At 37.3% G+C, this 27,103-nt stretch overlaps 1 protein-coding gene across 1 annotated transcript in view; it reads left to right on the forward strand.

Annotated features, from left to right (window-relative positions):
• The window catches only part of CHD6 (chromodomain helicase DNA binding protein 6), a 110,035-nt gene that overhangs the window by 46,445 nt on the left and 36,487 nt on the right, over positions 1 to 27,103 (forward strand). Inside the window, exons 15-24 of the mRNA XM_058176689.1 lie at positions 140 to 395; positions 881 to 1,091; positions 2,971 to 3,166; positions 7,608 to 7,772; positions 7,926 to 8,105; positions 9,517 to 9,627; positions 16,477 to 16,679; positions 17,067 to 17,266; positions 24,087 to 24,246; positions 25,424 to 25,513. Coding sequence (XP_058032672.1) covers positions 140 to 395; positions 881 to 1,091; positions 2,971 to 3,166; positions 7,608 to 7,772; positions 7,926 to 8,105; positions 9,517 to 9,627; positions 16,477 to 16,679; positions 17,067 to 17,266; positions 24,087 to 24,246; positions 25,424 to 25,513 — 1,772 coding nt within the window. The remainder of the gene's footprint in view (positions 1 to 139; positions 396 to 880; positions 1,092 to 2,970; positions 3,167 to 7,607; positions 7,773 to 7,925; positions 8,106 to 9,516; positions 9,628 to 16,476; positions 16,680 to 17,066; positions 17,267 to 24,086; positions 24,247 to 25,423; positions 25,514 to 27,103) is intronic.

Below are 27,103 nucleotides of genomic sequence, written 5' to 3' on the forward strand. Positions count from 1 at the left end.
ACACTGAGAGCATATGCACCAAGACAAATTCTTTGTGTGTCCAATCACACTTGGCCAATAAAATATTCTATTCTATTCTATTCTATTCTATTCTATTCTATTCTATTCTATTCTATTCTATTCTATTCAATCCCGGCAGGTGAAGAAACTCCAGTCTCTCCTAAAACCCATGATGCTGCGACGGCTGAAGGATGATGTGGAGAAGAATCTAGCACCTAAACAGGAGACCATCATTGAAGTAGAGCTGACCAACATCCAGAAGAAATACTATCGAGCCATCCTGGAGAAAAATTTTAGCTTTCTATCCAAGGGTGCTAACCAGCATAACATGCCCAACCTCATCAATACCATGATGGAGTTGCGCAAGTGCTGCAATCATCCCTACCTCATTAATGGTAAGAGGTAGGGCTGGAAGTTGGGCACTCCAGCCCATTTAACGTATGATGGGGAAATAATGATGTTTCAATTTTCCATTTGCCCATCAATAGTTAGGAATGTTTTGCTTAGTTTTCTTTGCTATCTTCCTAGTTGGTTGATGATGGTAGCGTTATGATTGCTTTCATTTATTTTTCATTAGGAAAGCCTCATAACAGTAACAAATATCACTCTGTGTACTTAGCTGAAAGATTGCTTGTGGATGAATCAGAGATGGAGAGCACTTACATGTGTGTACAGAACGTACGTTTTATAAGAGTGTATGTTTCATAAAGGGATAAAAACCGGCACTTGCATTTGTTTTGTATTTTTTACAAAGCCTCGGTAAAAATAAGGAATAGCACTAGAGGTTTTCTGCTAGAATGTTGTATGATGGGATTGCTTTTCATATTGGTTATGTAACCTAATTCCTTCTGATTTTTCTCCCTCTCTATTTCTGGATTAGGAGCAGAGGAAAAGATCCTAGAAGATTTCCGTAAAACCCACAACTCAGAAGCTCATGATTTCCAGTTGCAGGCAATGATCCAGGCAGCAGGCAAGCTGGTGCTGATTGATAAGTTGCTGCCAAAGCTGATTGCAGGCGGGCACAAGGTGTTGATTTTCTCCCAGATGGTGCGCTGCCTTGATATCCTGGAGGATTATCTCATCCAGCGGAGGTCAGTACAGCCCAGAAGCTTATACACAAAAGAGCATCATTTGGATCAATTCTAAACAATTATTTGGCTATAAGTTCATTAGGCTATATGTATCTTCTAGTGCATCTGTATATACCAGTGATGGCGAACCTTTTCAGCACCGAGTGCCAAAAAGGTCGCACGGAAACGTCACACGCGCACCCTTGTCAGGGCTGCGCTCTGGAAAAACAAAACTTCCAGGTTCCAGCGTGCATGCGCACCCAATTATCAACTGGTCGGCGTGCATGCGTAGGCTGGTTTTCAGCACTGCCACGCACAAAGGGGTCATGCTCCAGAAAAACCAAACTTCCAGGTTCTGGTGTGCATGCGCACCGAACAATCAGCTGCCCAGCGCACATGCATCCACCGGTTTTCGGCACTGCCACGTGCACAAAGGACAGCTGATTGTCACGCATACATGTGCGCCAGAAACCCAGAAGACAAACAGGCATGGCAGTGCATGCCACTTTGAGCATGCGTGCCATAAGTTTGCCCTCACGGGTATATACTACTTTCTTCTCATTGTCCTAGGTTCTTTCACCTCCTTTTTTGTTTTTTCCTCTTTTCTCTCTGATTTTGTTTCTCTCTGCATGCTGTTTCACACTTTGCCTTTTTTATTCTTTGTAGAAGAAATATATTTTTCAAACATATATAAGGCTTATATTGAAAAAATGTTGAACTGAAATATTTCTCCAGCTCTTTGTAAACATAATTAGTTGCAAGACTTTTGGAATATTGATGTCATCCAGCATCTGTCTTTATAAAAGGAGCATGCTGCAGCTCAGAGATCAATCAAATTGTCAATGTAGTCATTAGAACTGCAGGATTTCCTCCTTCCCGCCCCCCATGCCAACTACTTGGTGGCAACCTTGGCCTTTTCATGTTAGTCATTTTGCAAATCACTAAAATTAAATCCTGCCATTATAGCAACAGACAAAGTCCTCAAGAAAAATAGGGTTGCAGTGCTATCCAGAAGCTGTAGGAGATTAACTTGAACGACACTCATAGAGCACTGCAGAGAAGAGAATAATCTTATGGACTAGGCACATTTGCTGGTCTCACAGCATTTACTTCTCTTATGAATGACTCTGAAGAAGTATGTCCAGTCTTCCTTTCAGTTTGGAAAGGAAGTGGAAAAGCATTGAGAAGAATTGAAGGAAAGGAACCAAGTTTTAGAAAAATCTATCATATTACTGAATGCCTTTGACTTTCAGATGCTGTATGTCTCGGAGAGAGCATTGATCTATGCTTGAATATTTATACTCACAGATCAAAAATAGATTTCCAGCAGGCTCCATTTATACAGCTAGTCAGGTAGCAAACTAGTAACATTATTCTTGTAGACTTAAATATCAATCAAGACTGAGAAAAATTCAGTTGTTTGTTTTATGGTGTCTGACAAGCTAAGAAATACTTTTCCAAATGCATAGTATAATCTTTGGACTTAAACCATGCATCATCTCACAATTTCTTTGGCATTTCTGCGAAAGGGGGAGGCTGATTATTGATACCTTTATCATCTAGATTAGCCTTCTTCCGCATCTATCAGAAATATTTGGATTGAAACTTTTGCTTTCTTAATGACCATCAGGTTGAGGAAAGTTATGCTAGACCAGGGCTGTCAAAGTTCTGGCCCATGGGCCACGCCCGGTTTAGCAAAGGGGAAAAAAGTCCCGATATGTCATGTGATGATGATGTGAGTTTGACACCCCTGTTCTAGACTAAGGTAATTGAATCGATTTATTACTATCCCAAAGCTATATTGCTAATATGGGTAAATGGAAGCAGGGTTTCCTAGTCTTTTAGTAAACTTCTTTTTAGTGTTATTTCTAAAATAATACATGGACTTCCATTTATACAGATATACTTATGAGCGCATTGATGGCCGGGTTCGTGGGAATTTACGTCAGGCTGCAATCGATCGCTTCTGCAAGCCAGATTCAGACCGTTTTGTTTTCTTGCTCTGCACAAGGGCAGGAGGGCTAGGCATCAATCTTACTGCTGCTGATACCTGTATCATCTTTGACTCAGATTGGAATCCACAGAATGATCTGCAGGTATTTGAGAGATGAGAACAGATGGCCCAAGGGGTGATTGAGGAGAAATTTAGTGCTATCTCTGGGAATATAAATTATGTAGAAGACCTAGGAAAATATGAGTTCAGCTGCTCTGAAGACAAAAGTGCTTGAAAGGACGTGGACCACAATAAACAGAGTGCCTCTTTCAGTTTTATATGTACATGCATTTGATTTGTTTTATGTTGTTACTCCGATTGATATGCCACTTCTGTCAGGAGATTCTGAACAGCTTATAATATCCTTAGAGTAATAAGATTAAAAAGCATAGAAATACAAAACAGCAAAGAACAACAAAGACTCAAGGCATATTGTTTCAACTTGAATAAAAGGTATATACACCATCTGGAGGGAAGAAATATCTGTTAAATCTAAATGTTTGATTAATCCAAAAGTAGAATTACGCATGCATAAAAATATACATTAAGTGTCCTGATCCTTTCAAACTGTCAGGAACTTATTTTATTTATTTATTTATTTTATTTATTTATTTTATTTTTCATATTTATATACCGCCCTATCTCCCTAAGGACTCAGGGCGGTTCACAGGCAGTTAAAATACATATAAATACAGATTAAAATGACAATTAAAAAACTTATTCTATAGCCAAATCATTAAAACCAGTATAAATAGTAAAAACCCCTTAAAACCAGTTACTTTAAAATCTAATCCAGTCCCGCGCAGATGAATAAGTGTGTTTTAAGCTCGCGATGAAAGGTTCGGAGGTCCGGAAGTTGACGAAGTCCTGGAGGGAGTTCGTTCCAGAGGGTGGGAGCCCCCACAGAGAAGGCCCTTCCCCTGGGTGTCGCCAGACGGCACTGCCTAGCTGACGGCACCCTGAGGAGTCCCTCTCTGTGAGAGCGCACGGGTCGGTGAGAGGTATTTGGTAGCAGTAGGCGGTCCCGTAAATAGCCCGGCCCTATGCCATGGAGCGCTTTAAAGATTGTCACCAGCACCTTGAAGCGCACCCGGAAGGCCACAGGTAGCCAGTGCAGTCTGCGCAGGATAGGTGTCACACAGGAGCCACGAGGGGCTCCCTCTATCACCCGCGCAGCTGCATTCTGGACTAACTGAAGCCTCCGGATGCCCCTCAAGGGAGCCCCATGTAGAGAGCATTGCAGTAATCCAGGCGAGACGTCACGAGGCGTGGTGACCGTGCATAAGGCATCCCGGTCTAGAAAGGGGCGCAACTGGCGCACCAGGCGAACCTGGTGGAAAGCTCTCCCGGAGACGGCCGTCAAAAGGTGTTCAAAAGACAGCCGCTCATCCAGGGGGACGCCCCGATTGCGCACCCTCTCCATCGGGCCAGTGACTTGCCCCAACAGTCAGCCGAGGACTCAGCTGACTGTACCGGGATGCCGCATCCACAGCCACTCTGTCTTGGAAGGATTGAGCTTGAGCCTGTTTCTCCCCATCCAGACCCGTCGGCTTCCAAACACCGGGACAGCACTTGATAGCTTCATTGGGGTGGCCCGGTGTGGAATAGTACAGCTGGGTGTCATCAGCGTATAGCTGGTACCTCACACCAAAGCCACTGATGATCTTACCCAGCGGCTTCATATAGATGTTGAACAGAAGGGGCGAGAGAATCGACCTCTGTGGCACCCCACAAGTGAGGCGCCTCGGGGCCGACCTCTGCCCCCCTGTCAACACCGTCTGCGATCGGTCGGAGAGATAGGAGGAGAACCACCGATAAACGGTGCCTCCCACTCCCAATCCCTCCAACCGGCGCAGCAGGATACCATGGTCGATGGTATCGAAAGCCGCTGAGAGGTCTAATAGGACCAGGACAGAGGAACAACCCCTATCCCTGGCCCTCCAGAGATCATCCACCAACGCGACCAAAGCCGTCTCCGTGCTGTAGCCGGGCCGGAAACCGGACTGGAACGGGTCTAGATAGACAGTTTCATCCAGGTGCAGGAGAAACTGATATGCCACCATACTCTCTACAACCTTCGCCGCGAAGCGAAGGTTGGAGACCGGACGATAATTACCTAAGACAGCCGGGTCCAGGGAGGGCTTCTTGAGGAGGGGCCTCACCACCGCCTCTTTCAAGGCGGCCGGAAAGACTCCCTCCAACAAGGAGGCACTCGTAATCACCTCGTGTCACCTCCTGAGTGGCCAGCACCAGCCAGGAGGGGCACGGGTCCAGTAAACACGTGGTGGCATTCAGCCTACCCAACAACCTGTCCATGTCCTCGGGAGCCACAGGGTCAAACTCATCCCAGAAAATGTCACCAAGACCACCCTCAGACGCCTCATCTGAATCGCCGCAATTTTGGTCTAGACCGTCTCGAAGCTGAACGATTTTATCGTATAGATAACCGTTAAACTCCTCAGCACGTCCCTGCAACGGGTCATCCCGCTCCCCCTGGTGAAGGAGGGAACGGGTCACCCGAAACAGGGCGGCTGGGCGGTTATCTGCCGACGCAATGAGGGAGGAGGCGTAGCAACGCCTCGCTTCCCTCAGTGCCACTAGGTAGGTCCTAGTATAGGACCTAACTAGTGTCCGATCAGCCTCTAAACGGCTAGACCTCCAGGAGCTCTCTAGGCGTCTTCTCCGGCGTTTCATCCCCCTCAGCTCCTCGGAGAACCAAGGAGCCGGGTGGGGTCTGCGCCGGGTCAGAGGCCGCAGAGGCACGACACGGTCTAAAGCCCCAGCCGCAGCCCGTTGCCAGGCTGCGGCTAGTTCCTCTGCCGTGCCGTGAGCCAGACCCTCAGGAAGTGGCCCAAGCTTTGTCCGGAACCTCTCCGGGTCCATCAGGCGCCTGGGACGGAACCAACGTTGTGGTTCCGTCTCCCTGCGGTGTTGAGTGGCGGTCAGAAAGTCCAGGCGAAGGAGAGAGTGATCTGACCATGACAAAGGTTCTATGACTACATCTCTCAAATCCAGATCCTTCAACCACTGACCAGAGATAAAAATAAGGTCCAGTGTGCCACCCCCGATGTGAGTGGGGCCATCCACTACTTGAGTCAGGTCCAAGGCCGTCATGGAAGCCATGAACTCCCGAGCCACTGTCGATGACGAGCCGGCAGATGGCAAGTTAAAGTCCCCCATGACTAAAAGTCTGGGGGTCTCCACTGCCACCCCGGCAAGCACCTCCAGGAGCTCGGGCAGGGCAGCTGTCACGCAGCAAGGAGCCAGGTACGTGACCAGCAAGCCCATCTGACACCTATGACCCCATCTCACAAAGAGGGATTCACACCCGGCAATCTGAGGTACAGTGGTCTCCCTCGGCTCTAGACTCTCTTTAATAGCAACCGCCACCCCCCCACCCCTACCCTGGGCCCTCGGCTGATGGAATGCACGGAAACCCGGTGGGCACATTTCGACCAGGGGCACGCCCCCTTCAGTGCCCAACCAGGTCTCCGTAACGCCTATAAGATCCGCGGCGCCCCCCTGAATAAGATCGTATATTAGGGGGGCCTTATTGGCCACGGACCGTGCGTTGCATAACATAAGACGAAGGCCCAGGCTCTGAGGGTCTTGACCATCCGGGGAACGGGAAAAGTCAGAGGGATCGGGGCACGCGATCGCTTGCAGACATCGAACGCGTGACCCCCTAGACCGATACGATCCCCAACTTACATGAAAACCAACCTAAAGTGCCCTGTTGCATTGCAGATGACAACTAAGGAGAGAAACCATGAAGAAAGAATTTAGAAGTGTCCTGTCCTGTTAATTACACATGCATACTCTGTTTCTGGAGTGGCACATTTTTTGCATTGACAATAGAGGGCACAGATCCTCCTTCTTGGACATTTTCCAGCTCTATGAAAGAAACTATATTTTGTATGGAGGGAGGAGTGAGAGGATATATCCGGCCTCAATTTTGTCTTTCAAATTGAGATTTTACTGTATTGATAAAAGTTACTTGAACATTCAGATGGGTCATATTTTGATTATTTAATGAAATACAATGGATTAATTTAACTACATTTGTTTTTATTTCATAGTTCATATTAGGGCCCTTAGCCCGATAGCCAATCTTCACTGGCTCATTTCTGATGTGGGGAATCCATATTGGGAAGTAGTTTAAATATTTTAAGTGAGAATTAAACATTGTCAGACCCTTAGCCATATCTATCCTTCAGAAGCCTTGACTCTGTCTCTTCCAAGAACTCCAGAACTTATCAAGTTATAATTTTAAATATGCCAGATGCGGAAATTATTGCCCTACTATACTTAATTTAAAATTTTAATTATATTGATCTTTAGTTTTGTCCTGACCCCATCTATTTTTTGGAATATGACTCCCAATGTGCTACTGAAAAGTGGAATGATACTGGTGAAGGCATGAGTGGGAGATGATGATTTAGGTGATGGCATGAGTGGGATATATTCTCCTTGAGGAAACTTAATCTTCCCCTCACCCCAGTTCTGCCAACTCTACTTTGAGTGATGTCTTTCTCCTCCTCTAGGCTCAAGCTCGCTGCCACCGAATAGGGCAAAGCAAGGCAGTTAAAGTCTATCGCCTCATCACCAGAAATTCCTATGAACGTGAGATGTTTGACAAGGCCAGCTTGAAATTAGGATTAGACAAGGCAGTGTTGCAGGATATCAACCGCAAGGGAAGCAACAATGGGGTAAGGGTATCCTATACAGGCAAGACCTAGAGGTCTTCTAATCTTTATTCCCCTTCCTCCTTAGATTTTCATGTCAACTTATATCTGGAAGTTGTCATGAGTTCCTGTTTTTTTTCCCATTCTGGAATCAATCAGTCTGTCTGTTTCTGGAAGGTGCAGCAGCTCTCCAAGATGGAGGTTGAAGACTTATTGCGAAAAGGTGCTTATGGGGCTTTAATGGATGAGGAAGATGAAGGCTCCAAATTCTGTGAAGAAGACATTGATCAAATCCTGCAACGTAGGACCCAAACCATCACTATTCAGACTGAAGGGAAAGGCTCCACATTTTCCAAGGTTGGTTGTTTGCTATAGGGACAAAACCATCTAAGTTTATTGTGGGAAATTGTTTTGTTTTTTGTTTTTATTAGCCACATGCAAAAAAGAGCATGATCGGAGTCTATAGCTTCTTGTTGCTTTATACAAGTCCTATTGTACAAGTCCTAGCCATTTCCCCCCAAACCAGAGATATAATTCTCCTCATGTTAAATTCCATCTTCCATCAGTTGGAACCAGTTGATCATGAGGGATGATGGGAGTTACAGTCCTACAACATCTAGAAGGCTACATCTTATTAGTTCCTTATGGAAAGATTAAATTTTTCCTGCTTTCATATTCCACTATATTCTTGATGGTATTATATATCAATGAAAATAGAGTAATTTAGAAAGCAAATTTTATCCAGAATTATCAACTAAATATTGATTCATATTCTGTTAAGACTTGACTTGGCTGAGTTGTTATATGGTTTTCAAAAAAACCGAACCAAATTATAGTTTGCCATGATCACTAAATCTAACTTGTTGCAAAGAATGGAGAAGAATATTTTAACAGAGATGAAAAGCAATAGTTTCAAGCCATTGTCTTCTGCTTTCAGTCATATTATCCATACTTATAAGATCCAAAGGTAACTATTGGATCAAGGCTTTCATAAAAATAACAAAAGCAAGCAACATACGATTCCAATGTGGCTTCAATTCATGTAATGGTTGTGTGCAGGACATAGCTTGAGTTGTGTAGGCACATAGTTGCTTTAATCATTTCTCCTTGCTCCTCCTTCCCTATGGATGTCTCTGGTGAGGTCTTCATTTAAGAATTCTTAATCTTCAAAGAGAAGTTATGCATTACAAACCAACTGTTCTTATCTATGCCAGGGCAGCCTTTCCCAACTAATGGGAGTTGCTGGCACATCTGGAGGCCTATCCAGGTTGCAGAATACTCTCTTAGGGTCTGAATGCTTTTTTTCCCCCAGGATAAATCCAGTTATTGAATTTCAGTTCCTACTTGCCTAAGCGTATTGTGGGAATGATCAGAGACGTAATGGGAATTGCAGTCTAATAATATCTGGAGGGCTACAATTTCTAATAAATTCTTTTGGATGGTCTTTTTAAACATGATATATATGCTTGGCATATAGGGTTTATGGGGATTTTCTATTTTTCTGTCAGTTACAATCTTTAAAATTTAAATTTAAATTTTTTAAAAAAATTAAAATTAAATTTTAATTTAAATTTTAAAATTTTAAAATTTTAAATTTTAATTCTAATGTCGGCCTTTTTTGTAATTTGCTTTGATTTAAATTCTGGTTTTAATTGTATATATATTGAATTTTATCCTTGGCTGTACACCGCCCTGAGTCCTTTGGGAGAAGGGCGGTATAAAAATTTAATAAATAAATAAATAAATCTATTTTGCATTTTACTCCCAGGCCAGCTTTGTTGCTTCAGGAAACAGAACTGACATTTCATTAGATGATCCCAACTTCTGGCAGAAATGGGCAAAAATAGCTGAACTGGATACTGATGCAAAGGATGAAAAGGTAATTATGATGTATTTATTCTGGAAACTTAAGTTGTATTCCCAAATTTACATATTCTCAGAGCTGATTGCAAAAGATTCCCGTAATTACACACTGGTTAGGGTTAAAGGTTTTACTGAGGTTTTGGGGCACTAATAATATACGGGATGAATGCAGACTATGTGTAGATATATACAGGAATTCTTGATCTTTCCATCTGTATCCTAAATCTGTTCTGTAAATACTGATACTGAGTTTTTGTTGACATGAACAGTGTGTTATGATGCACAAAGTAGGATATTAATAGCTAGACAATTGGAAAACATTATGCAACATTATTTCTGTTATAAGGAGGCGTGGTATTTAGGAGGCGTGGTGGCGCAGTAATTAGAATTCAGTATTGTAGGATAATTCAGCTCATTGCCAGGGTAGTTTGATCCTGACCGGCTCAAGGTTGACTCAGTCTTCCATCCTTCCAAGGTTGGTAAAATAGGACCCAGATATGTTGACTCCGGGGGGAAATACGTTGACCCTGGGAGTTACAGTCCTACAACATCTAGAAGGCTACATCTTATTAGTTCCTTATGGAAAGATTAAATTTTTCCTGCTTTCATATTCCACTATATTCTTGATGGTATTATATATCAATGAAAATAGAGTAATTTAGAAAGCAAATTTTATCCAGAATTATCAACTAAATATTGATTCATATTCTGTTAAGACTTGACTTGGCTGAGTTGTTATATGGTTTTCAAAAAAACCGAACCAAATTATAGTTTGCCATGATCACTAAATCTAACTTGTTGCAAAGAATGGAGAAGAATATTTTAACAGAGATGAAAAGCAATAGTTTCAAGCCATTGTCTTCTGCTTTCAGTCATATTATCCATACTTATAAGATCCAAAGGTAACTATTGGATCAAGGCTTTCATAAAAATAACAAAGCAAGCAACATACGATTCCAATGTGGCTTCAATTCATGTAATGGTTGTGTGCTATAGGGACAAAACCATCTAAGTTTATTGTGGAAATTGTTTTGTTTTTGTTTTATTAGCCACATGCAAAAGAGCATGATCGGAGTCTATAGCTTCTTGTTGCTTTATACAAGTCCTAGCCATTTTCCCCCAAACCAGAGATATAATTCTCCTCATGTTAAATTCCATCTTCCATCAGTTGGAACCAGTTGATCATGAGGGATGATGGGAGTTATAGTCCTACAACATCTAGAAGGCTACATCTTATTAGTTCCTTATGGAAAGATTACATTTTTCCTGTTTTCATATTCCACTATATTCTTGATGGTATTATATATCAATGAAAATAGAGTAATTTAGAAAGCAAATTTTATCCAGAATTATCAACTAAATATTGATTCATATTCTGTTAAGACTTGACTTGGCTGAGTTGTTATATGGTTTTCAAAAAAACCGAACCAAATTATAGTTTGCCATGATCACTAAATCTAACTTGTTGCAAAGAATGGAGAAGAATATTTTAACAGAGATGAAAAGCAATAGTTTCAAGCCATTGTCTTCTGCTTTCAGTCATATTATCCATACTTATAAGATCCAAAGGTAACTATTGGATCAAGGCTTTCATAAAAATAACAAAAGCAAGCAACATACGATTCCAATGTGGCTTCAATTCATGTAATGGTTGTGTGCAGGACATAGCTTGAGTTGTGTAGGCACATAGTTGCTTTAATCATTTCTCCTTGCTCCTCCTTCCCTATGGATGTCTCTGGTGAGGTCTTCATTTAAGAATTCTTAATCTTCAAAGAGAAGTTATGCGTTACAAACCAACTGTTCTTATCTATGCCAGGGCAGCCTTTCCCAACTAATGGGAGTTGCTGGCACATCTGGAGGCCTATCCAGGTTGCAGAATACTCTCTTAGGGTCTGAATGCTTTTTTTCCCCCAGGATAAATCCAGTTATTGAATTTCAGTTCCTACTTGCCTAAGCGTATTGTGGGAATGATCAGAGACGTAATGGGAATTGCAGTCTAATAATATCTGGAGGGCAACAATTTCTAATAAATTCTTTTGGATGGTCTTTTTAAACATGATATATATGCTTGGCATATAGGGTTTATGGGGATTTTCTATTGTTCTGTCAGTTACAATCTTTAAAATTTAAATTTAAATTTTTTTAAAAAATTAAATTTAAATTTAAATTTTTAAATTTTTAAATTTAAAATTTAAAATTTTAAAATTTAAAATTTTAAATTTTAAAATTTAAAATTTAATTTTTTTTTAATGAAAGAAAACTTAACCACCTCAAGATATATAGCAAAAGAAAAGACAGTGATTGAATTTGGTATTAACATTTTGAATTATGCTGGGTTGTATTTTAGAGCTGATCATTCAATACTATTTAAAATTGTAACTGTTTCTAAATTGAACCTAAAAAGCAATTTATCCTTAACTTTACATGTAGCAATTTAGATTTGCTATGACAGCAAATCAAGGGATATTGTGAAAATGTAAAATTTTGGAATATGTAATTAAGGTTATTTTTTTCTTTTTGTAACATCTTCTTAAAGAAACAAACCACCATAATCCCATGTTTACAAGGAGCGGACAGAAATTTTATTGATATATTAAAACATTAGGCTTCTCTAATATTTTGTGATCCATATTTAAAAACATGCTTTAGTTGGGTGAACATCTTTTAATGTCTTTTTAAAAATTAAATTTAAAATTTTAATGAAAGAAAACTTAACCACCTCAAGATATATAGCAAAAGAAAAGACAGTGATTGAATTTGGTATTAACATTTTGAATTATGCTGGGTTGTATTTTAGAGCTGATCATTCAATACTATTTAAAATTGTAACTGTTTCTAAATTGAACCTAAAAAGCAATTTATCCTTAACTTTACATGTAGCAATTTAGATACTCAATGCTATGACAGCAAATCAAGGGATATTGTGAAAATGTAAAATTTTGGAATATGTAATTAAGGTTATTTTTTTCTTTTTGTAACATCTTCTTAAAGAAACAAACCACCATAATCCCATGTTTACAAGGAGCGGACAGAAATTTTATTGATATATTAAAACATTAGGCTTCTCTAATATTTTGTGATCCATATTTAAAAACATGCTTTAGTTGGGTGAACATCTTTTAATGTCTTTTAAAAATTAAATTTAAAATTTTAAAATTTAAAATTTAAAATTTAAAATTTTAAAATTTAAAATTTTAAAATTTAAATTTTAAAATTTAAAATTTAAAATTTAAAATTTTAAATTTTAAAATTTAAAATTTTAATGAAAGAAAACTTAACCACCTCAAGATATATAGCAAAAGAAAAGACAGTGATTGAATTTGGTATTAACATTTTGAATTATGCTGGGTTGTATTTTAGAGCTGATCATTCAATACTATTTAAAATTGTAACTGTTTCTAAATTGAACCTAAAAAGCAATTTATCCTTAACTTTACATGTAGCAATTTAGATACTCAATGCTATGACAGCAAATCAAGGGATATTGTGAAAATGTAAAATTTTGGAATATGTAATTAAGGTTATTTTTTTCTTTTTGTAACATCTTCTTAAAGAAACAAACCACCATAATCCCATGTTTACAAGGAGCGGACAGAAATTTTATTGATATATTAAAACATTAGGCTTCTCTAATATTTTGTGATCCATATTTAAAACATGCTTTAGTTGGGTGAACATCTTTTAATGTCTTTTAAAAATTAAATTTAAAATTTAAAATTTTAAAATTTAAAATTTAAATTTTAAAATTAAATAAATTTTAAAATTTTAAATTTAAAATTAAAATTTAAAATTTAAAATTTTAAAATTTAAATTTTAAAATTTAAATTTTAAAATTTAAATTTTAAAATTTAAAATTTAAAATTTAAAATTTTAAATTTTAAAATTTAAAATTTAAAATTTTAAAATTTAAATTTTAAAATTTAAAATTTTAAAATTTAAAATTTAAAATTTAAAATTTAAAAATTTAAATTTAAAATTAAAATTTAAAAATTTAAAATTTAAAAATTTAAAATTTAAAAAATTAAAATTTAAAAATTTAAAATTTAAAAATTTAAAATTTAAAATTTTAAAATTTAAAAATTTAAAATTTAAAAATTTAAAAATTTAAAATTTTAAATTTTAAAATTTAAATTTTAAAATTTAAAATTTTAAATTTTAAAATTTAAAATTTTAAAATTTAAAATTTTAAAATTTAAATTTTAAAATTTAAAATTTAAAATTTTAAAATTTAAAATTTTAAAATTTAAAATTTTAAATTTTAAAATTTAAAATTTTAAAATTTAAAATTTTAATGAAAGAAAACTTAACCACCTCAAGATATATAGCAAAAGAAAAGACAGTGATTGAATTTGGTATTAACATTTTGAATTATGCTGGGTTGTATTTTAGAGCTGATCATTCAATACTATTTAAAATTGTAACTGTTTCTAAATTGAACCTAAAAAGCAATTTATCCTTAACTTTACATGTAGCAATTTAGATACTCAATGCTATGACAGCAAATCAAGGGATATTGTGAAAATGTAAAATTTTGGAATATGTAATTAAGGTTATTTTTTTCTTTTTGTAACATCTTCTTAAAGAAACAAACCACCATAATCCCATGTTTACAAGGAGCGGACAGAAATTTTATTGATATATTAAAACATTAGGCTTCTCTAATATTTTGTGATCCATATTTAAAAACATGCTTTAGTTGGGTGAACATCTTTTAATGTCTTTTTAAAAATTTTATTTGAAAATAGAAAGATCACTTTGAATTAGGATTTTATATAACTAAAACAAGCATGCTGGTAATGTTGGAGAGGGATGGGCCAAGCCAGGGGAAGGAGTCAAGCAGGGAATTAGTCTGGAATCCCTACATGGGCAGAAGAGGGTGAAATTTGACCCCCTTTGAATGCTGTTGAACCTCATCTAGTCTAATCCAGATGCAAACCATCAGTCTGAAAAGATTTCTGTGTGTAGGCTTGAGCAATAAAACAGCTAATTGAACTCTGGATCTTGTTCACTTGTGACAGGCAGCGAATGAATGGATCACTACTGGTTTCACCATTTGCAATCAGCTTGGGAAAAATGAGTATTTTAATCTTTAGATCACAGTGGTCCAGTAGATTTGCATTATCTTTCTCTGACAGCAGTATGCAGATAATCCTTGAGTTATGACTACAACTGAGCACAAAATTTATGTTGCTAAGCAAGACAGTTGTTAAGTGAATTTTGTCCCATTTTACAACCGTTCTTAACATAGTTATTAAGTGAATCACTGCAGTTGTTAAGTTAATAATACGGTTAAGTAAATCTGGTTTCCTCATTGACTGCTTGTCAGAAGGTCACAAAAGGTGATTACGTAACCCCAGGACTTTGCAGCCATCATAAATATGAGCCAGCTGCCAAATGTCTGAATTTTGATCATGTGACCATGGGAATGCTACAGTAGTTGTACATGTGAAAAACGGTCATAAGTCACTTTTTTTCAGTGCTGTTGTAACTTTGAATGTTCACTAAACAAATGGTTGTAAGTCAAGGGACTATCTGTAATTTGTTTCAACTTAATACTGCAGCATCACTTTTTTTACTCTGCACAGTGCCAGGAGTAGGGCTGATTTGTTCCCAAGATGTCGACTTTTCTTCTATTTCTTTTGAGGCTTGTTTAGAAACAAAAAGCTATTGTATTAAAGGGGAAAATCTACCACTTACTTTCTTTCCAGAGCTAAAATATGAGATTTCCTTTGAATGGCAGTGGGCACCTGGTATATCAGACTATTCCAACCATCAGAACCAACCTTTTTTAAAGTAGAAGCATAGAATATAAAAAATACGGACACAGTGTATTTTGTGGAGAGGATCAATTCTTTTTATATAACTACAAAAATAAAATACTATAAATGCTTTCTCTTTGTGCCCAATCATTTTGTTTACCTCTTCAGTTAAACAGCTGGTTTTCTCAGTGCTAACTTCCTCTGGCAGAAGTGATGTCAGGAAACCCTTGGGGTCCTACCTTGTAAAGCTCCAGCTTGGCAAATGGCAGCAGGAAAGGCAAGAGGGAGCTTAGACAGCAGCAAGGATGATTGCTAAGTAACAGATCACAAAGGCTCCCCCCCCCCCATATGTTGCTGTTAACAACATTAAGATTCACATGGCTGTGGATAGAAATAATTGAAAATCAGTGTGATTGTTTAACAGGGAGGTCAAAAACATAGTCTCTGTTTTGTGTGTGTATGTCTGGCAAAGTGTAACTGTACGTGGTAACTGTATTTGCAATTCATTTTCATTCCAGCTGTTAAATTTTAAATGTTTATAATAAAAGAAATATTATTGTTTGTTTCTTTAAAAAAAGTAACAAAACTGATGCTTCAAAATCTAATTTCCAGCTTGTTGGCATTGTTTTCAGCCTTTTCTCCTGATGATCCTTATGTGGATGCAAATTTTAGGTTGATTAGTATCTGTATAAGCAATTTTAAACTGATTGCCATTGTGCCTCTTTATAATAGCTTTAAAAAAAAGAATACACTACACATTTCAAAGTCAAGTTAGGTTTTAGTGACAATAAACAAATCATTTATTTTTCAAACTCAGTAAAGCTATTTAATTTATATCCCAAACAGTTTAAAAACTATTTTTATAACATAAGCATATTAAAACAACACATATGTTGAAAGAAAGAAAAAAGTATGTAAAAACAAGAATTTTGAAAACTTGCAAACATTATTAAGTAAAATTTGAATGTTCAGTCCTTAGATTGATGTATTGTATTAACCACTAGTATAAAAAACAAAATGTGTAGTAGCTAAGCATGCTGAGCAGTTTGGGGTAAGATACAAGAATTATATGTTGTTGTTGTTTTGTTAACCCCCTCTCTCCTTAGGAGAGCCTAGTGATTGACAGGCCCCGTGTCCGTAAGCAAACGAAACACTACAACTCCTTTGAGGAAGATGAGCTGATGGAGTTCTCCGAGCTGGACAGTGACTCTGATGAGCGACCCACACGTTCACGGCGTCTCAATGAAAAAACACGTCGGTATTTAAGAGCAGAATGTTTTCGTGTGGAGAAAAATCTGCTTATATTTGGGTGTGTTTTTTATGTTAAACCTCTCTTGAATGTTCAATCCTGTATTATATGCAAGAATTATTGCACTTCTTTTAAAAAATTAGTAATATTTGGAATGTTGAAATCAGGGTAACATTTCAGTTCCTGTAATTCTGTTACCTTTGGCATTTTTTTCTATACATTAAAATTCATGGAGAAATAGTTATTTGTTTATGGTAAACAAGAGTTCCCTTTCGCTCCATTGCTGCCTCTTTCACCACTTTTTTAAATAATTTTTGTTTCCTAATGTCTAGATATTTCTTCTATTTTTTTCAATCTTGTAGAGACAAACTAATGAGGAAGTAATTGTATGAACATTTTACAGAAACTCTGATAGTCTTTGTATGCTTTGCATCTGTTTTTCTCAAGCTGGGGACGTTGGAAAGACATTCTGACCCATGGCCGATTTAAATGGCATCTCAATGAAAAAGATATGGAGATGATCTGCCGAGCACTGCTAGTCTACTGTGTTAGACATTATAAGGGAGATGAGAAGATTAAGAGTTTTATTTGGGATCTGATCACTCCAACAAAGGATGGACAAAACCAAGCCCTACAGAACCATTCAGGTACCAGAAATGAATTTTGTTATGTTCTAAACTTATTTCTTTAAGCTACTTAAAAAATAATAAAAAACGATTAAAATGATTATTGACTTGTACTTTTCTGAAAGATGAGACTTCTTCAATTGGAGAATATTTTTTAATCAGAGGATTTCAGATTTTGTTTATCCTGAAGATGTCCATCTGATAATTTTTTTCAAGCTGAACTATTTTTTTTTTTTATAAAAAGTTTTATTTTTACAATCATATCAAATAATTCATCCAATGTACAGTTATATACAATTAGTCGGGCTTGCCCAGTCACCACCACCCTTTTTAACACTCTTCCCTCTTCTACCTTCTTTTACTTTCCAAACCTTCCTCTCCTTCTCTTATCTACATCCGCTCCTCCCTCCACCCTACACCTTCCTTCTCCCTCTACTATCCCTCTTCCTTCCTCTTCTCCTCTTTCCTACCTCCTACTCTCTCTTTTCTCCCTCCTCACCGTTCTAAAATGGTAACTATGCAGACCCGACCCTACATTAATTATATTTCTTCAATAATCCCTGTACATTAACCATCACTCCATCTCTACCAAACCCCCAATTCCCTCCCCTTACCCCCACCCCCACCCCGACTTCCCAGAACAAAATGCAGGGTACCAAAACTAACAATCATAATCCAAAATAATTCCTAAATTATAATCTCTAGTCACACCACACTTAGTCACACTCTCAATTCCCCTCTCCTTCAAAAATATATCTAATACAAAATATTTCCTAAATTTACTCATATGCTATTCGATATTTTTTTATCTGATACTTATTTTGAATATAATCAATCCACATTTTCCATTCTAAAATATATTTTTCTAGTGTATAGTCTTTCAAGTAAGCGGAGATTTTGTCATCTCTGCCAGATTTGATACTTTGAGTGTCCATTCTTCGATTGTAGGTAATTCTTCTTTCTTCCAATACTGAGCAATCAAAAGTCTTGCGACTGTTATTAAGTTCAAAATCAATTTAGTCTCTATAGCTGTATAGTCCATAATTATTCCTAGTAGAAAGAACTGGAGTAAACTTAATCTTCTTTTCAAAATATTCTGCATGATCCACCATACTTTAATCCAAATGGTAATAAGTAGCATCTTCACAATCGCATCTCCAACATTTAGCAAGATCTAATATGTGTTTCTTGTAAACAGGTAATGTCATTTTAAATTGTTTCAAATAATGAAATACTTTCCTTCTCTTCTGGTGAATTCAGGCCATTAACATTCCAAGATAATAGTTTAATTGCCATTATCGGCCGAAGGAAACTTTTGGAACACCAGCCGCAGATCACATTTTACTTTAGGCCTTGCTCCTCCCACTGTTTCCGTTGTAGTAGTTGCCAGTTGTTGTTGTGCCTTCATCTCTTGTTCCTTGCGTTTAGCAGCAGCTCTTGTCAGCCTTTGTTCTTTTGGATCTAAACCCGTCGAGGTATTTCCAACACTTGTAATAAATCTTCTTCCATCACAATCTGTTCTTGTACCTGCTTCACTTCTCTTCCTTCACTTCAGCCTCCTTCTTCTAGCTTCCAATGGGGGAAGACTTCCAACTTTTAATACCTCAACATAAAATTCTCTTGCTTTTCCAACCGTATTGAAACGATGTACTTTCCCTGCATAATATACTATTATACCAGTTGGAATATCCCATCTATATTCAATCTGATGTTTTTTAAGTTCATTCACCAGGAAGGCAAATTCCTTCCTAGCCCTTAACATTTTTGGTGGAATTTCCTTTAATATCAAAATATCTTGACCAGCAATCTGAATCTTCTCCCCCTTATATGAAGCTTGCAAAATCTGATTTCTCACTGTTCTGTTTGTAAAATAAATAACAACATCCCTTGGCAACCTTTTTTGCCTTGCTATCCAAGAATTCACACGATATATTTTATCAATTTGATAAGCCACATCTGCTGGACGAGCTGCTAATATCTCAGCAAATACTTCAGAAAAATTTCCTTAAATTCTCTTCCTTATTTTCTTTCAAACCTCGAATTCTAAGAGCAAATTCCATATTTCTATATTGTATCAAAACTATTTCATCCTCTGTTTTTCCATTTTACTTTGAAATTCATCCATTTTATTTTCTAATTTTAAATTATGTTGCTTAATTTCTTCAACCTCCTCTTCCAATAAAATCACATTCGTTGCCAAACTTTGTACTGCCATTACAAATCCTTCTTTAACTTCTTTATTTCCCACTTGAATTTCTGATATCTGCTCTTTCATTTCAGACATCTCATCAGTTATTACTTTAAATTTTTCTTCTATAAAGCCTTTTAAGTTCTCTTGTAACGCCTCTAAATTCAATGTTCTAGTCTCTGCTGTATGAGCTGGAGAGGCACCAGCTGATAAAGTTCCAGAGCTCTTTGTTACAGTAGACTTTAATTGTTTGGCTGCCATCTTCTATAAAATTATTTATTTATTTATTTCCAACTTAATATTCACTTTAAATCTTCTTAACCTCTAAGAAACACAGTCTTTTAAAGCAGTATTTAAAAATCTCCCCTAGATTCTATCAGCAGGCAGCAAAGAGTTAAAGAGTAAAGCAGCAAGTAACATGCAAATTACCAACTGCAGACAAACGCTGAAAGTATCACTTTCGCTTTCCACTCGTTAACTTGTTAACAATTCGCCTCCATTTTTTTACTGTTTTCAAGCTTGTTACAAAGTATCGGGGAATCGGCTTGGCTACTTGCATAAAGTTCTCCCACTTTCGTTCTGTCCGGTATAATCCTTTATTGTCCAAAATAAATCTCGGCGTTTGGTCGTGGTGATTGGTTCCGCCAAAGCAGAAGAATCCTCGGATCTGGAGCACTTCGGGTTACTGGAGGGAACTTAACCCTTCAAACCCCTTTTTTCTCAGGGGCTTTAGGGAAATTCAACCTCTGCCCTCAGCTCACCCCTTCTCCTTCTCCCGAAGAGGGGGTTTTCCGAACCGCTGGACAGCAGATTTAAGCTGTCCTAGCGATTCCACATAATCCAGAGGTTGGTGATCGTAAAGATCACCGCCATCACCTACGGTGCCAAACCGGAAGTCCCCCAAGCTGAACTATTAAAATGCTTCTTAATAAAGTCCAATATGTACATCCTATATTTTCTTCTTCAACATTTATTATCACTTGTTTGACATTTATCTGCAACAAAAGTTATGTCCAGATAAAATGGCTTCTTATACCATCAAAGTGAATTTGATGCCCTTTCTATACTAAACACTTGAAATAATTTTCTGTAATAAGATAAGAAATGGAAGAAAGATGAAAATAGGTGAAAGCAGGAAGGTTACAAATGAATTATTATAATACCTGAACTCTCCATAAAATTCAGACAATGAAATAGAATGATTACACAATAAACTTATCATCCTGAAGCATTCAAAGATACCTTTTTAATTTTTTATTTTATTCGCAGCTTGTTAGATTTGTATCATTTTTTTTCTCTAGGAGCACAAACCTGCTTTCATGATAATTTTCTAAAGCTTTATTCCCATAACAGTTCTATTAGGTGGGCTGGTGTGAGAAATACTATCTCACATGGATACCTAGTAAATATCCATGCCCGAAGATAAGGTTGGGTCATCCAATTCTATTCCAGCAATCTGACTGTTATATAACACTCTTCTGTGGGGTTGATAGGGTTTTATTAGCAACATACAGATGTGCATTCCAGATGAAGTTTTAAGAGTGATTTTAGATCAGTTATTGTAATTCCTTTCCACGTTTTGTTATGGTACCTTGACCACTATTCAGAATATATGTTAGTGTGGAATCCCCAAATCAATATTGTTGATTTATTGATTACTGCTATTTCTTCCCATTCCTGAACAAGTAGAAGTGGTTTAGAAAATAGCATTGCTTTCTTCAGCTGATATCAAGAAGGATGTGGAATTCTGGAATCAATATCAGCCCCTGTGATGAACTGAATGTAGGCTAACAATTGATTTTTGTTTGTTCCCTATGCTCATTTCTGATTGATGGTGACTTCATTACATATGCATAATTCTCTTCTGACATTTATATTTCCAGGCAATTTGGGGAATTTGGCTTCATATTCTGTAATCTGGAGATTAATTATTTTTTGGGAGAAGAATTCCTTGGGTTTTTCCCCTCTGGCTTAATATGTTGATAGTTATTTTTGTTTTGTTTACAATGTTTATTTCCTCCTATATTAATTGCAACTGTATATATTTGTAATAGGAGCAATATAGAATAATGCAGGGAGTGTTTCAGAAGAGGCTATGGCTATATAATTATATTTTTCCTTGTACATTGATACGAAAAATAATTTAACCAATTGAAAATCATTGATGTATTTTAGCACAGTGCGGAGGAGAGAGAGGTTTTAATTTGGGTGCTCAAATCCCTGTCAATGGCTCATTGCCAAGAAAGCCCGATTCTCACAGAGTCTAATTAATTAGGTTGATGACAAGAAGAAAGCACTTACATTGCAGATCTTAGAAACTGAATGTAGGTAATTTGGGTATCATTTATCAATGACTACAATAAGGTGGGGCCTTCTAGATCCCTTTGGTTCTCTTTGCAACTATCTCTTGACTCAAGGGGGAGGTTGCTATTCATTTAGAAGGTTTGAAAGGAAAATTCATATGTTTTTGTTCTTCAGCACTTTGCCTCAGGGGATCCAAAGGAGCCTATAAAAGTGCTTGGGCCAGGATAGTGGCAGTACAACTTTCCTAGGGCTCCTGAAAGTCACTTGTTTCAAAACCATTGATTGTGCTATATGTATCTGACCTTGAAGACCATTTGGTAGATATAGCTGATCCTGAATGAGGCTATTCAGGTAGCTGTGGCACATCTCAATGTACACATGTAACACCTCTTGTTTGATCTGGTTAATGGTGGGTTTGGATTCTAATTCAAGCTGCTGATGGTCACCTATATAGCCTTACATGGTTCAGGGCCTAGGCATCTGGGGGGCTGCCTTCTCCAGTTGTTTTTGCCTTTTCTGTATGTTTAGACAGGATTAGCATGATCAATACAACTACAGTATGGTTTCTCTAGTCTCCTCCATAGTGTAATAGTTTTTTATTAGTTGTTTGTAATTCTTTATATACTAGTGAGTTGTTGGCAACTATATGGCCTAAGAAATCAGTTAAAGAAACAGTACCTTTCTGAAATACCTGATAATTAGGAGAGGAGTCACTTTTTACATTAGTTCTCTTCAGTTTTAAACTACCAGTACCAGTTGGTTGGGGAGGAGAGATCAAGCCATTGGAGCTACATTATAGGGACTTGGTTATTTCTCCTCCCCCCATATGTTTAACATTCACATAAAGCCATTGAGGGAAGTTATCTGTCAACATGATACCTGATGATATTCAGTTATACACCTCCACCCTTGGCTGTGCAGGAGATGACAATGGACATTTTGTTCTAGTAGCTAAGGCTGTCACAATTTGGCCAGAGAGAAAAAGGCGTAGGCTGAACCATAATATAACTATAGTATAAATTCATACATCAGTCTGGAAAAAATTCATCTATTGCTATGGTCAGGGGTGCATTTCTTTTGGCAGAACTGGTTTGCGGTCTGTGATCCGCTTTGACTCACATCTCCTGCTTAGAGTAACAAGTAGAGACTTTGGCCAGGAGGGCCTTTAAACAATTATATCTTGTGCACCAGTTTTGACTATTCCTAGGATGGGAGGCTTTATTGATAATAAATCATGCCCTTGTCATTTCATGTGTGAACTATTGCCACTAACTGGTCTTCTCAATTAGAAATGGAAACTGATTGAAAGTACAGTTTGGGGAATTCTAGGTTTCCTTTTGTGACACCTCTACTATAGGAGTTGCATTGGCTGCCAGTTTAGTGTCCAGTACAATTCAAGTTGGTAGTTGTTGCCTTTAATGTTCTATATGGCTTGAGGCCTAGGTATATCTGAGACTGCCTGCTCCAGGTGGAATCTGCCCATCCAGTGAGATTGGGAAGAAAAAGTAAATTGCTCCTGCCTCTGAAGGAATATGGCCATGATGGACTCTGTGGTCAAGATTTCCCATCCTCTGAAACAGCCTTTTCCCAACATAAGGTCAGATCCTTCCCGCTTAAGTTTCCATAAAGCAATTAAGACCTGGCTCTCCAAGAAGTCATTTGGGGGCAGGATGAAAGAATGATTCTGCTTCTGAGGATCTTGATTGGCACTGTTGATTGATTTGAGAGTGGGGTGATGATTGGCTTTGATTACTTTTGGCTTTCCTTGTATTGTTTTTAACTTTCTGATTGGAGCAGCATAGAGGCCTGAGTAAATATTGTTGCTAAAGTAAAAGGATTCTGTCAATTAAATCCTTGGATAATCTGTGAATTCAGGGGGATGGGGGGGTAGGGAAGTATATGTGTGTTTACATATATATAATTACTGATAAATAAAGCAGTACAGTTTAATGCAGTTTTTCTGAAGTCATGATTTTTAGTTTATTCGATATTCTAGGTTTCATAATTAGAAGTTAGCAAAGAGGAATTCTGCATCTATCTTTGTGATATTAAATTAACTTTTTGGAAACTAACTGTATAATGTGTGGTCTACAAGTAACCCAGGAACTTTTTTATGGTTATATGTCACTCCAACTACCAGATGTGGGCAAGAATTATACATTTTCCCAATCCCAGGTTCTATTTGAATAATTAGATGTCTGGGATGGACTACAAAGAGAAAAATGTGTTTTCTTTGTGCTCTGCCAGTTCCATTTACATCTGAACTATTTTTTCTGTTTTGATTTGCAATTATATAGACACATCCTGATTCAGCAGTGCTGCTTATATGCTTTCCATTGTCTGTTGCAGGATTATCAGCTCCAGTGCCAAGAGGAAGGAAGGGGAAGAAAACCAAGAGTCAAATGCTGCTACCCGAGATTAAGAATGCAGACTGGCTTACTACTTGCAACCCTGAAATCGTCCTACATGATGATAGCTACAAAAAGCATCTGAAACAACATTGCAATAAGTGAGCAAATGAAAGCTTTAAGGCACTGCTTTAATACTTCTGGAACAGTTATCTGATTTTCCCTGTTCTAAAGTCTAAGCCAGTCTTGAAGCTTAGAAGTGGCTCATGAATTTGTGCTTGTATTTAAAAATGTATTCTGTGAAATAGATACATGGAAATTGGCTAACAAGCACTAGTGAGTAGATGACAAAAGATTTAATTGATATTGTTTTTCTTTTTAACACATTCTTTTCCAGAACAAATGGGACTAGGAAAACAAACCATGTATTTACAACCAAAACAAATTGGCCCAGGTTTGGGGCAGGGCTTTCCAATTTGTAAATTATTCTTTTCTCTGTTTCTCTAAAAATTAAAAGGCATGTTTACATGGAACAAATATTGTGAAAGCCTTGTGGATATTTCTAACGTTTTTTATGATGCTCTGTGAGCCATTTTGCGATTTGAAAATTTTAGTAACTTCTCTTGTGTGCAGAAGACATCATAGAGTCTGTACTCTCCTATGTCCCAAATATAATTAAGATGCAGTGACATCTGCAACAAACCACAGTGAAGCCAAATTAATGACATAAGTACAGTGATGCCACACAAATGTTGCCATTAAATACTTGCATCTCAACAGCTGATATAAGTACTATAAATTGCCCCTCATGGAGCAAGCATGTCGAATGGGGGGGGGGGGGGGAGGACATGTATCAGTAAGTAGATATTAAGAGATGGTAATAAGCACCATTCTTTTTATTAGTTTTCTGGATCATATTATTCTTAATCTCATTGCTTATAGCATGTAGTTCCTAATCTCATGTATAATTTCAAAATATTTTTATTCACACTTATTGGGTGGAATAGCCTCGATAGTCTACTGCTATCGGCTGATTTACTTACTTGGTTATTATTTAACACTGTCCAGTAATCTTATAGCCAGTTGGATTTTTATGGTAATGAATTTCTTCTACAAGAGAGCTATCTCTTACTTCTTATTCACCAATATCAGCTTTTTGAAGCTTCTTTTCTAGAAGAATGGCATTTGGTCCCCATGGTGCTAACTTTGAATGGCATAATCACAGTTCCCATTGCCAACAAAAAAGGCAACACATCCTGTAAACTTAAAGTGGGTCTGGAAAGCATGTTGAAACTCAGATTTACTGTCTGAGTTACCTTCTGCTTTTCCTTTTGGCAGAGTGCTGTTGAGAGTACGGATGCTCTATTACTTGAAAGCTGAAGTGCTGGGGGAGGCAGCTGATAAAGCCTTTGAAGGAACCCCTGCCAAGTATGTTACATTAGCCTTCTGGAGTTTTGCTTTATAATCTGTTGTGTATAGTCACAATATTGGAAGTATAGACAGCATGTGCTTGGATTGCAGTTCTTTCAAGTGCATACATTTTACACTTAGCAGGGAACTGTGGGATTCTGAATGCATATGTATGTATGTATGTATGTATGTATATATGTGTGTTTACATATATATAATTACTGATAAATAAAGCAGTACAGTTTAATGCAGTTTTTCTGAAGTCATGATTTTTAGTTTATTCGATATTCTAGGTTTCATAATTAGAAGTTAGCAAAGAGGAATTCTGCATCTATCTTTGTGATATTAAATTAACTTTTTGGAAACTAACTGTATAATGTGTGGTCTACAAGTAACCCAGGAACTTTTTTATGGTTATATGTCACTCCAACTACCAGATGTGGGCAAGAATTATACATTTTCCCAATCCCAGGTTCTATTTGAATAATTAGATGTCTGGGATGGACTACAAAGAGAAAAATGTGTTTTCTTTGTGCTCTGCCAGTTCCATTTACATCTGAACTATTTTTTCTGTTTTGATTTGCAATTATATAGACACATCCTGATTCAGCAGTGCTGCTTATATGCTTTCCATTGTCTGTTGCAGGATTATCAGCTCCAGTGCCAAGAGGAAGGAAGGGGAAGAAAACCAAGAGTCAAATGCTGCTACCCGAGATTAAGAATGCAGACTGGCTTACTACTTGCAACCCTGAAATCGTCCTACATGATGATAGCTACAAAAAGCATCTGAAACAACATTGCAATAAGTGAGCAAATGAAAGCTTTAAGGCACTGCTTTAATACTTCTGGAACAGTTATCTGATTTTCCCTGTTCTAAAGTCTAAGCCAGTCTTGAAGCTTAGAAGTGGCTCATGAATTTGTGCTTGTATTTAAAAATGTATTCTGTGAAATAGATACATGGAAATTGGCTAACAAGCACTAGTGAGTAGATGACAAAAGATTTAATTGATATTGTTTTTCTTTTTAACACATTCTTTTCCAGAACAAATGGGACTAGGAAAACAAACCATGTATTTACAACCAAAACAAATTGGCCCAGGTTTGGGGCAGGGCTTTCCAATTTGTAAATTATTCTTTTCTCTGTTTCTCTAAAAATTAAAAGGCATGTTTACATGGAACAAATATTGTGAAAGCCTTGTGGATATTTCTAACGTTTTTTATGATGCTCTGTGAGCCATTTTGCGATTTGAAAATTTTAGTAACTTCTCTTGTGTGCAGAAGACATCATAGGAGTCTGTACTCTCCTATGTCCCAAATATAATTAAGATGCAGTGACATCTGCAACAAACCACAGTGAAGCCAAATTAATGACATAAATACAGTGATGCCACACAAATGTTGCCATTAAATACTTGCATCTCAACAGCTGATATAAGTACTATAAATTGCCCCTCATGGAGCAAGCATGTCGAATGGGGGGGGGGGGAAGGACATGTATCAGTAAGTAGATATTAAGAGATGTTAATAAGCACCATTCTTTTTATAAGTTTTCTGGATCATATTATTCTTAATCTCATTGCTTATAGCATGTAGTTCCTTATCATTTCC

The sequence above is a fragment of the Ahaetulla prasina genome, chromosome 3 (genome assembly GCF_028640845.1).
Source record: "Ahaetulla prasina isolate Xishuangbanna chromosome 3, ASM2864084v1, whole genome shotgun sequence".
NCBI lineage: Eukaryota > Metazoa > Chordata > Lepidosauria > Squamata > Colubridae > Ahaetulla > Ahaetulla prasina.